Source organism: Heterodontus francisci, chromosome 1 (genome assembly GCF_036365525.1).
Source record: "Heterodontus francisci isolate sHetFra1 chromosome 1, sHetFra1.hap1, whole genome shotgun sequence".
NCBI classification, from domain to species: domain Eukaryota; kingdom Metazoa; phylum Chordata; class Chondrichthyes; order Heterodontiformes; family Heterodontidae; genus Heterodontus; species Heterodontus francisci.
The window spans coordinates 77953010-77965715 of NC_090371.1; the positions used below are offsets into that span (position 1 = coordinate 77953010).

At 44.3% G+C, this 12706-nt stretch overlaps 1 protein-coding gene across 7 annotated transcripts in view; it reads right to left on the reverse strand.

Annotated features, from left to right (window-relative positions):
• The window catches only part of LOC137370144 (probable E3 ubiquitin-protein ligase HERC1), a 480710-nt gene that overhangs the window by 13469 nt on the left and 454535 nt on the right, over nt 1–12706 (reverse strand). For all 7 annotated transcript variants that reach the window (XM_068032400.1, XM_068032409.1, XM_068032373.1 and 4 more), the window contains one exon: nt 809–961. In XM_068032400.1, coding sequence (XP_067888501.1) covers nt 809–961 — 153 coding nt within the window. The remainder of the gene's footprint in view (nt 1–808; nt 962–12706) is intronic.

Consider the following 12706-nt stretch of genomic DNA (forward strand, 5'->3'; position numbering starts at 1 on the left):
TTTCAGGTCAATGACCTGAAGCATGAACTCAGTTTCCCTCTCCACAGATATTGCCAGACTTGCTGACTCTCTCCAGCATTTTCTGTTTAAAAATCAAATAGTTGTTGTTTATTGAAGGTTAGGATTTGAATTGCTGACAACTATGATTAAAAGCCACACACGATTCAATGTGGCTCTCCCATCTCTACCATTAGCTAAACTATTTATTTTGCCTACAATACTTCCTTACAATAAGATTAATTATTAAGCGCACAGATAACTATTACTAGCAAGCTCACATCCTTTTAAGTTTTCTCTCTCTTGCCTGGTGCTGATAGTTGTTGATCTATAATTGAGCATCTCATCCGTGTTTTTATTCAAACGGAGCCTAGAATGTGTCAGAAAGCTACTCAAATGGGCGGTGATATCTGTGAAATAATGAGTTCCAAGTGTTCTTGCTGATCATTCAGAAACACACAATAAATGCACAATTTTCAGCAGAGGTCACTAGACAGTGATCAGATACAGCTAGGAAAGCAATCCAATTCCAAGTGCCTGGACTACTAACCTGGGCTGAAACCAGTTAACTCACCATAGATTTGGGTTCAAGCCTTGGAGTCTCCTAATCCCTATTGCTCAGTTCTACACAAGGCAGTGTTTTTATACAGACCATCGGACAACCCCTGATTTGGTGAATGCAGCATTTACCAAATTTGAAGATGATCCAAGAGAACATTTTGAGATAGCAGAGGAATAGAAGTATAATTAAGTCCACTACTTACAGTTTCATAAATAAATTTAAACTATTTTAATAGACTTTGATGCTCACCTGTTGATCCAGTTCGTGTAATCTATATTCAATTGCTCTCTCTACGTACTCCTTCCTGTTTCCAAAAGTCAAAGGTATGCTACTTCCTCCAGGAATTATTGGAACCACCTTACCATTTGCACTCTGACCAACAAAAGAATCTAAAGGGATCATCTAGAAAAAAATTCAGAACAAATAACATTAGAAAAAGTGACCACAATATCCAGCCTATCCCCACTGAAAAAATGCTAAACCTTTTTGTAACAATAAGGCTCAAGTTATATAAAAGCAAAATACTGCAGATGCTGGAAATCTGAAATAAAAACAAAAATTGCTGGAAATACTCAGCAGGTCTGGCAGCATCTGTAGAGAGAGAAGCAGAGTTAACGTTTCAGGTCAGTGATCTTTCATCAGAACTGGCAAAGGTTAGAAATGTAATAGGTTTTAATCAAATAAAGCGGGGGTAGAGCAAAAGAAACCAAAAGGGAAGGCGTTGATAGGACAGAGGGTCACAGAGAATAACTCACAAGGAGGTCATGGAGCAAAGGCAAAGGGTGTGTTAATGGTGTAGTGAAAGACAAAGCACTAGTGCAGAGAGGGTGTTAAATGACGGAATAACGGACAGCCCTGACCAAAAGCACAAACAGGAAAAAAAATAGGCAGGAACATGGTTAAAAAAAAAATGATGAAACAAATTAAAATAAAATAAAAATTAAAAAAAAGAAACTAAAAATAAAAAAGGGGGTCAGTCATGCTCTGAAATTATTGAACTCAATATTCAGTCTGGTAGGCTGTAGCGTGCCTAATCAGCAAATGAGATGCCGATCCTCGAGCTTGGGTTGATGTTCACTGGAACACTGCAGCAATCCCAGGACAGAGATGTGGGCATGAGAGCAGGGGGGAGTGTTGAAATGGCAAGCGACAGGAAGCTCGGGGTCATATTTTCAGACTGAGCGAAGGTGTTCTGCAAAGCAGTCATCCAATCTGCGTTTGGTCTCCCAAATGTAGAGGAGACTGCATTGTGAGCAGCGAATACAGTATACTACATTGAAAGAACAAGTAAATTGCTGCTTCACCTGAAAGGAGTGTTTGGGGCCTTGGATAGTGAGGATACAGGAGGTAAAAGGGCAGGTATTACACCTCCTGCGATTGCAAGGGAAGGTGCCATGGGAAGGGGACGAGGTGTCAGGGGTAATGGAGGAGTGGACCAGGGTGTCGGGGAGGGAACGATCTCTTCGGAATGCTGACGGGAGAGGAGGGGAAGATGCGTTTGGTAGTGGCATCACACTGGACATGGCGGAGGATGATCCTTTGGATGTGGAGGCTGGTGGGGTGGAAAGTGAGGACAAGGGGAGCCCAGTCGTGATTCTGGGAGGGAGGGGAAGGGGTGAGGGTAGAGGTGCGGGAAATGGGCCAGACACGGTTGAATGGAATGGAGTCCTTACAGGAGGCAGGGCATGGAGAAGTGTAATCGAAGTACCTGTGGGAGTTGGTGGGCTTATAATGAATATTAGTAGACACCCTATCCCCAGAGATGGAGAAAGAGAAGTCAAGGAAGGGAAGTGAAGTGTCAGAGATGGACCATGTAAAAGTGAGAGAAGGGTGGAAATTGGAAGCAAAATTGATAATGTTTTCCAGTTTGGGGCAGGCGCAGGAAACAGCACAGACACAGTCATCAATGTACTGGAAAAAGAGCTGGGGGAGAGGGCCCGAGTAGGACTGGAACAAGGAATGTTCGACATATCCCACAAAAAGACAGGCATAACTAGACCCCCATGTGGGTACCCATAGCAACACCTTTAACTTGAAGGAAGTGAGTAGAGTTGAAGGAGAAGTTGTTGAATGCGAGAACAAGTTCAGCCAGATGGAGGTTGGTGATGGCGAATGGGGATTGGTTAGGCCTCTGTTCAAGGAAGAAGCGGAGAACCCTCAAACCGTCCTGGTCAGGGGTGGAGGTGTAGAGAGATTGGACGTCCATAGTGAAGAGGAGGCGATTAGGGCCAGGAAACTGGAAATTGTCAAAATGACGTTGGGTGTCAGAAGAGTCATGGGTGTAGGTGGGAAGAGACTGGACCAGGAGAGAAAAGATAGAAAAGATAAAGGCTCAAGTTATGTTTGATGCTCTGTATTGTATGGATAATATGAGTAAAACTGCATAAAATTACACAAAATTCATTTGGCTTCATTTACACTAAGTGTTTGTTTACATTTATTTATTCCAGATGAGGGGGAGGAAGAGCATCCAAAGCTAGAGCTCCCTGGATGACTAAAGATGTAGAGATTAATATGAAACAGTAAAGGCAAGTTATGATAAATGACAGGTTCATAGTTCAGTAAAGAATCAAGCCGAAGACAGAAAACACAGAGGAAAAATGAAAAAGAAAATAAGAGAGGCAAAGAGCATAGGCAAGAATGGATCAGCGGGCAACAATGGGAACTGAAAAGTCTTGTCTAAACATATAAATACTAAAAAGAGAGTCAAAGGGAAGGTGAGGCGGTTTAGGGACAAAAAGGGTGATCCTTCTTGTGGAGACAGAGGGCATGACTGAGGTACTAAATGAGTACTTTGCATCTGTCTTCACTAAAGAGCATGATGCTGCTAACAACATAGTAAAGGAGGAGGAGGTAGCAGAGAAATTGAATAAGTCAGGAACATAGAAAATAGGAGCAGAGTAGGCCATTTGGCCCATCGAGCCTGTTCCGCCACTCAACTAGATCATGGCTGATCTTCTATCTCAATGCCATTTTCCCTGCACTATCCCCATATCCCGTGATATCTTTAATATCTAGAAATCTATTGATCTCGGTCTTGAACAAACTCAATGACTTAGCTTCCACAGCCCTCTGGGGTAAGAATTCCAAAGATTAACCACCCTCTGAGTGAAGAAATTCCTCCTCACTTCAGTCCTAAATGGTCTACCCCTTATTCTGAGATTGTGTGCCCTGGTTCCAGACCCTCAAGCCAGGGGAAACATCCTTCCTGCATCTACCCTGTCAAGCCCTGTAAGAATTTAGTATGCTTCAATGAAATCACCTCCCATTCTTCGAAACTCCAGAGAATACAGGCTCAGCCTCCTCAATCTCTCCTCATAGGTCAATCCTGCCATCCCAGGAATCAGTCTGGTGAACTTTCGCTGCACTCCCTCTATGGCAAGTATATCCTTCCTTGGGTAAGGAGACCAAAACTGGACACAATACTCCAAGTACGGTCTTACCAAGGCTCCATACAATTGCAGCAAGACATCTTTACTCCTGTACTCAAATCTTCTTGCAATAAAGGCCAACGTACCATTTGCCTTCCCAACTTCTTGCTGCACCTGCATATTAGTTGTCAGTGACTCATGAACAGGGCCACCTAGGCATCAACACTTCCCAATCTCTCACCATTTAATACTCTGCTTCTCTGTTTTTCCTACCAAAGTGGATAACTTCACATTTTTCCACATTATATTCCATCTGCCATTTTCTTGCCCACTCACCTAGCCTGTCTAAATCCCATTGAAGCCTCCCTGCATCCTCCTCACAACTCCCACTCCCATCAGCAAACTTGGAAATATTACATTTGGTTCCCACATCCAAATCATTGATATAGATTGTGAATAGGTGGGGCCCAAGCACTGATCCTTGCGGTACCCCACTAGCCATGCCCTGCCAATCTGAGAATAACCCGTTTATTCCTACTCTTTGTTTTCTGTCCATTAACCAATTTTCAATCCCTGCCAGTATATTATCCCCAATCCCATATGCTTTAATTTTTCTTACTAACCTCTTGTGTGGGACTTTATCAAAAACCTTCTGAAAATCCAAATACACCACATCCCCCTGCTAGTTACATCCTCAAAAACCTCTAACAAGTTTGTCAACATGATTTCCCCTTCATGAATCCATGCTGACTCGGTCCAATCCTACCATTATTTTTGAAATGTCCAGTTATCACATCCTTTATAATAGATTCTAGCACTCTCCCTATCACTGATATCAGGATAACAGGTCTATAGCTCCCAGTTTTCTCTCTCCCTCCTTTCTTAAATAGTGGGGTTACATTGGCTACCTTCCAATCTGCAGGAACCATTCCAGAATGTATAGAATTTTGGAAAATGACCACCAATGCACCCACTATCTCTACAGCCAACTCTTTCAACGCTCTGGGGTGTAGATAATCAGGTCCAGAGGAATTATCAACTTTCAGTCCCATTAATTTCTCCAGTACTACTTTTTTGTTACTAATACTAATTTCTTGCCCATTCTCACTAGTCCCTTGGTTCTCTAGTATATCTGGGAGGTTTTTTACAACATCCTCCATGAAGACAGACACAAACTTTTTGTTTAGTTTCTCTGCCATTTTCTTATTCCCCATTATAATTTCTCCTGTCTCTGCTTGTAATGGGCCCACATTTATCTTTGCTAATCTTTTCCTTTTTACATGGCTATAGAAGCTTTTGCAGTCTGTTTTTATGTTTCTCGTTAGTTTACTTTCATATTTTATTTTCCCTTTCTTTGGCAGTTTCTTGGTCCTCCTTTGCTAAATTCCAAAATGCTCCCAATCCTCAGGCTTACTACTTTTTTTGGCAACTTTATAAGGCCTCTTCTAATAGATTCTTTAACTTCTCTTGTTAGTCATGGTTGGACTACTTGTCCTGTTGCATTTTTGTACCTCAAAAGGAACATATATTTGTAGTAGAATAGATAGAGGAGGTACTTAAAAATTGGTAACATTCAAGGTAGAAAAGTCACTTAGTCTGGATGGAATGTACCCTAGGTTGCTAAAGGAAGTAAGGGTGGAAATAGTGGAGGCTCTGGCCATAATCTTCCAATCCTGCTTAGATATGGGAGCACTGCCAGAGGACTGGAAAATTGCAAATGCTGGACCCCTATTCAAAAAGGGGAGGGGGATAAACTCGGCAACCACAGATAGTCAGCCTAACATCAAGGTGAGGGAACTTTTAGAAACAAAATTGTCACTTGGACAAATATGGGTTAATAAATGACAGACAGCATGGATTTGTTAAAGGCAAAGCGTGTTTGACAAACTTGATTGAGATCTTTGGTAAAGTAACAGAGGACTGATGAAGGTAGTGCAGGTAATATAAAAACAAAGTACTGGAAATACTCAATGGGTCTGGTAGCATGGGGATTGTAGCATAGTGGTAATGTTACTGGACTAGTAATCCAGAAGCCTGGATTAATACTCCAGAGACATGAGTTCAAATTCCACCACAGTAGCTGGGGGAATTTAAATTCAATTAATTAATAAATCTGGAATAAAATGCTCGCCTCATTAATAAAAAATCATGAAACTACAGGATTATTGTAAAAACCCATCTAGTTCACGAATATCCTTCAGGGAGGAAATCTGTCATCCTTACCTGACCTGGCTCCAGACCCACAGCAATGTGGTTTACTCTTAACTGCCCTCTGAAATGGCCTAGCAACCCACTCAGTTCAAGGGCAATTAGGGATGGGCAATAAATGCTGGCCTTGCCAGTGATGCTCAAATCCCAAGAATGAATAAAAAAAAGTGGACAAAGAAACAGAGTTAACGTTTCAGGTCTATGACCTTTCATTAGAACTGAGAAAAGTTACAAATATGAAAGGCAGGAGGGTGGGGAGAACAACAAAAGGGAAAGTCTGTGATAGGATGCAGAGCAGGAGAGATTAAATGATGAAAGGTTTCATGGTGCAAGGCCAAAGGGAGTGGTAATAGGACAAGCAAAGGAAAAAAAGATGTATCTAGAGGAGGTATGAATGGCAGGATCCTGAATAACTACCCTCCAAAAGGAAAGGAGGGGGAATAAAAAAGAGAAAAAAAACCCAAAGAAAAACAAAATGCTGAAACAGCAATTTACTTGTACTTTCAAATTAGTATACTGTATTTACTGCTCACCATGGGGTTTCCTCTACACTGGGGAGACCAAACGCATACTGGTACCACTTTACGGAACACCTCTGTTCAGTCTGCAAGCACGACTCAGAGCTTCCAGTTGCCTGTCATTTTAATTCTGTACCTTGCTCCCAGCCTGACCTTTCTCTCCTTGGCCTGGTACAGTGTTCCAATAAAGCTCAACACAAGCTCGAGGAACAGCACCTCATCTTTCGACTGGTCACTTTACAACCTTACGAACACAACATTGAGTTCGACAATTCTGCTCCCATTTTTCTTTGCTGGTTTTTTTTTCCCCCCTCTCCCGTTTCTCTCTCATTTCCTTTTCTTTGTTTTCAGATGGCAGCTATTCAGGATCCTGCCATTCACACCTCCTCTGGGTCCATCTTTTATATCTTGAAACACCAACCCTTTTGTCATTTCATCTCTTCTGCCCTCCACCCTATTATAGACCTTTCTCTTTTGTTCTTTCCACCCTCCCCACTTTCATTTGCACAGAACCTATTACATTTCTAACAATTCCCTTCTAATGAAAGGTCACAGACATGAAACATTAACTCGGTTTCTCTCTCTATAGTTTCTGCCAAACCTGCATTTTCTGTTTTTCTTTCAGATTTCCAGCATTCACAGTATTTTGCTTTTGTCGTCGTCCAGGCGTTGTGTATATGGACTTACAGAAGGTATTTGTTAAAGTACCACAAAAAGCAGTGTGGATACAAAATTGGCTGAAAGACAAAAAGCAGAGTGGCAGTGATCAGTTGTTTTTCAGACTGGAGGAAAGTGTATTGTGGTGTCCCTCAGGGGTTGGTATAACCATTGCTCTTTTTGATATATATGAATAACCTGGACTTGGGTATAAAGAATGTAACTTCAAAGTTTGTGGATGACACAAATCTCTGAAATGTAGAAAGATAGTAGCAGTCTTCAGGAGGACAGAGATAGACTGGTAAATTGGGTAGACACAAGGCAGATAAAATTTAATGTAGAGAAGTGCGAGATGATACATTCAGTAAGAAGAACGAGAGACAACATAAACTAAATGGCACAATTTTAAATTGGGTGCAGGAACAGAGAAATCTGGGAATGAATGTACTTAAATATTTGAAAGTGGTAGGATAAGTTGAAAAGATTATTAAAAAAGTATTTGCAATCCTTGACTTTATAAATAAAGGCATAGAGTACAAAAACAAGGAATCATTATAAAGTAAAAGCAAAATACTGCAGATGCTGGAAATCAAATAAAAACAGAAAGTGCTGGAAACACTCAGCAGGTCAGGCAGCATCTGTGGAGAGAGAAGCAGAGTTAACGTTTCGGTCTGTGACCTATCATCAGAATCATTATAAAGTACTAGTTTTATCTCAGCTGAAATATTGGGCTGAAACTTATAGCCCTACCGCTGAGATCGGCAGCGGGCAAAAACAATGGCAGTCCGCCTGTGCGGGCCGCACGTTATGGAGCGGCTGCGATATTAAGTGCGGTGGCTTATTTAAATAACAGGGGTGGACTGCGCCTGTGCCCGCGCCCCCCCTCCCCCCCACGATGACATGGAGGGAGTGGGCTGTCCGTCCCCGGCAATGGCATCAATTGCCTGTACGCAGGCGCTGACACCATTTTTAAAGAGCTGCGAGCCCCAACTTTCAATTTATATATTCAAAGAAAACTTTAATAAAAAAATGTAATGCATTTATTCTGCCCTTCTCCCACCCCTCCATTAACAAATGAATTTCTTGCCCTCTCGCCCCTCCAAAACACTTAACTTGTCCACCTGACCTTCCCCCCCCCCCCCAAACACACCGGGCGGCAGTGGTTAGCACCGCAGCCTCACAGCTCCAGAGACCCGGGTTCGGTTCTGGGTGCTGCCTGTGTGGAGTTTGCAAGTTCTCCCTGTGACCGCGTGGGTTTTCGCCGGATGCTCCGGTTTCCTCCCATAGCCAAAGACTTGCAGGTCGATGGGTAAATTGGCCATTGTAAATTGCCCCTAGTGTAGTTAGGTGGTAGGAGAATAGTGGGGACGTGGTAGGGAACATGGGATTAATGCAAGATTAGTATAAATGGGTGGTTGTTGGTCAGCACAGACTCGGTGGGCCGAAGGGTCTGTTTCAGTGCTGTGCCATTCTATGACTCCAAAATACATAAACTTTAAATGATAACCATTCCCAACATCCCCTACACCAATTATATTACATTGAGCCTGCTCCCCCTCCCCACCAGTGTTACGCCTCGGTTCCCCGGACGCTGGCACGAAGATCGTACTGGGATGGATGGCAGGAGCTTAAAGGTAATTAATTCAATGATTTTAATTAATTTAAATATTTAAATGGGGCTTCAGTCACCGAGCAGTGGTGCTGCCAGGTGGCCTTGCCGCCACCAACATCATCGGACCTGGCCTTCCTGGCATTGAGATGCGTGGTAGCCCTCTCCCAGAGGCATTTTCAACTCCCGCTGTCAGAGGGTCTGTACCAGGAGACCTTTAACCCACACAACCAACTCCGAAGATGCCCAGAAAAATGTACATTTTAACCTGAGTTGAAGCAGTGCGTGTTGCTAGTTATAATTCATGTGAAATAACAGACCAGTCAACAAAGACCGAAGAAACCAAAGGGGTTGTGTTGCGTTCCAGAACGAGAAAAGCAGATGTTGCCATTTGTTTGCAAGACTTGGATGAAATTACAGAAGTACAGATGGCGTACAGAGAGACAGAGAGGAGCCAGAACAGCGCGAGGAGCAACAGGACCGGAGGTTTAAAAGAAAAACGCGCCAAAACCCGTGAGAGAGAGAGAGAGAGAGAGGAGCCAGAACAGCCCGAGGAGCAACTGGACCGGAGGTTTCAAAAAGCGCGCCAAAACCCGTGAGGGAGAGAGTGAGAGGAGCCAGAACAGCCCGAGAAGCAGCAGGACCGGAGGTTTCAAAAAACGCGCCAGAAACAGGAAGGTAAGTTGAGCTATAAAGTACTTACCTCGTGATTCGGCGGACGCGGACACGGGGACTGCTGGGTAAGTGAATTTATATATTCGGGCAAAAGCTAAACCCAAAACACTACATGTGTAGTGTCTCCCACCCATCCTCCTCCTCTAACCAAAAATAAAGGACTCCTGTGTGGAGGATTTGGTAAGGTAAGGTTTTCTTTATTTTTTTTTGTTCTCTGTTGTCAATTTAGAGCAGAGGGGATGGAAGCTAGGGCAGTTGCATGCTCCTCTTGCAGGATGTGGGAGGTAAGGGTCACCACTTGTGTCCCTGCTGACTTCACCTGCGAGAAGTGCACCCAACTCCAGCTCCTCGCAGACCGCGTTAGGGAACTGGAGCTGGATGAACTTCGGATCATTCAGGAGGCTGAGGGGGTGATGGAGAGCAGTTATAGGGAAGTAGTGACACCTAAGTTACAGGATAAAGGTAGCTGGGTGACCGTCAGGGGAGGGAAAGGGAACAGGTGCACAGTGCAGGGATCCCCTGTGGCCGTTCCCCTCAATAGTAAGTATACCGTTTTGGATACTGTTGGGGGGGGGGACCTACCAGAGGAAGGCCACAGTGGCCAGGTCTCTGGCACTGAGCCTGGCTCTGTGGCTCAGAAGGGAAGGGGGGAGAAGAGGAGAGCGATAGTGAGAGGAGATTCTGTGGTCGCGAACGAGACTCCTGGATGGTATGTTGCCTCCCGGGTGCCAGGGTCAGGGATGTCTCGGATCGAGTCTATGGAATTCTTAAGGGGGAGGGGGAGCAGCCAGAAGTCGTGGTACACATCGATACCAATGACATAGCTAGGAAAAGGGATGAGGACCTGAAAAGAGAATATAGGGAGTTAGGTTGGAAGCTAAAAGGCAGGACGAGCAGAGTAGTAATCTCAGGATTGATACCGGTGCCACGTGCTAGTGAGGCTAGAAACAGAGAGCGAGTGCAGCTGAACACGTGTCTACAGAACTGGTGTAGGAGGGGGAGGGCTTCAGATATGTGGATCATTGGGATACCTTCTGGGGAAGGTGGGACCTGTACAAGAAGGACGGGTTGCATCTGAACTGGAGGGGCACCAATATCCTGGCCAGGAGGTTTGCTAGAGCTCTTCGGGAGGGTTTAAAATAGTTTGGCAGGGGGATGGGAACCGGAGCTACGGATCAGTGGATGGGGTAGCTGTTGAACAGGCAGATACAGAGTGCAGAGAGTCTGTGAGGAAGGTTAGACAGTTGACAGGGCAAAGTTGCAGCCAGTATGATGGGTTGAAGTGTGTCTATTTTAACGCAAGAACTGTCAGGAATAAGGGTGATGAAGTTAGAGCATGGATCAGTACTTGGGAGCTACGATGTTGTTGCCATTACGGAGACTTGGATATCACAGGGGCCGGAATGGATGTTGGATGTTCCGGGGTTTAGATGTTTCAAAAGGAATAGGGAGGGAGGTAAAAGAGGTGGGGGAGTGGCATTGCTAATCAGGGATAGTATCACAGCTGCAGAAAGGGAGGTCGTCGAGGAGGGTTTGTCTACTGAGTCAGTATGGGTGGAAGTCAGAAACAGGAAAGGAGCAGTCACTTTATTGGGAGTTTTCTATAGATCCCCCAATAGCAACAGAGACACGGAGGAACAGATTGGGAGACAGATTTTAGAAAGGTGCAGAAGTAACAGGGTTGTTGTTATGGGTGACATCAACTTCCCTAATATTGATTGGAACCTCCTTAGTGCAAATAGTTTGGATGGAGCAGATTTTGTCACGTGTGTCCAGGAAGGTTTCCTGACTCAATATGTAGATAGGCCGACTAGAGGGGAGGCTATATTGGATTTGGTGCTTGGCAACGAACCAGGCCAGGTGGCAGATCTCATGGTGTGAGAGCATTTCGGTGATAGTGATCACAACTCCCTGACCTTTACTATAGTCATGGGATCTTGGGGTCCACGTCCATAGATCCCTCAAAGTTGCCACCCAAGTTGATAGGGTTGTTAAGGCGGCGAATGGGGTGTTGGCTTTCATTAACAGGGGGATTGAGTTTAAGAGCTGCGAGGTTATGCTGCAGCTCTATAAAGCCCTGGTTAGACCACACTTGGAATATTGTGTTCAGTTCTGGTCGCCTCATTATAGGAAGGATGTGGAAGCTTTAGAGAGGGTGCAGAGGAGGTTTACCAGGATGCTGCCTGGACTGGAGGGCATGTCTTATGAAGAAAGGTTGAGGGAGCTAGGGCTTTTCTCATTGGAGCGAAGAAGGATGAGAGGTGACTTGATAGAGGTGTACAAGATGATGAGAGGCATAGATAGAGTGGATAGCCAGAGACTTTTTCCCAGGGCGGAAAGGGCTATCACCAGGGGGCATAATTTTAAGGTGATTGGAGGAAGGTTTAGGGGACATGTCAGAGGTAGGTTCTTTACACAGAGAGTGGTGGGTGCGTGGAATGCACTGCCAGTGGTGGTAGTAGAAGCAGATACATTAGGGATATTTAAGTGACTCTTGGATAGGTACATGGATGATAGTAGAATGAAAGGGTATGTAGGTAGTTTGATCTTGGAGTAGGTTAAAGGGTTGGCACAACATCGTGAGCCGAAGGGCCTGTACTGTGCTGTACTGTTCTATGTTCTATATGAAAGGTGAGGCGAGAAGAAATATTTTCACACAGCAAGTTTTTATGACCAGGAATGCACTGTTTGAAAGGAAGCAGATTCAGTAATAACCTTCAGAAGGGAACTGGAAGCAAGTAGCATGAAGTTCTGTTCAACTGACAGAATGCTTAACTAGGGAATTTGTTAAGTGTGGGAATTTGGTTCAGTGAAGGAGAAAGTGCTGTTCTGGACTTTTACAGAACAAGAAGTGGTTCAAGAACGGGAGCCGGAGACGGTGAGACCCGAGAGCTGAAGCCCAGAGGCATTAATTAGTATCATGAAACTATTAATTGTCGTAAAAACCCGACTGGTTCACTAATGTCCTTACCTGGTCTGGCTTACATGTGACTCCATACCCACAGCAATGTGGCTGACTCTTAACTGCCCTCTGAAATGGCCTAGCATGCCATTCAGTTCAAGGGCAATTAGGGATGGGCAATAAATGTTGGCCTTGCCAGTGATGCAC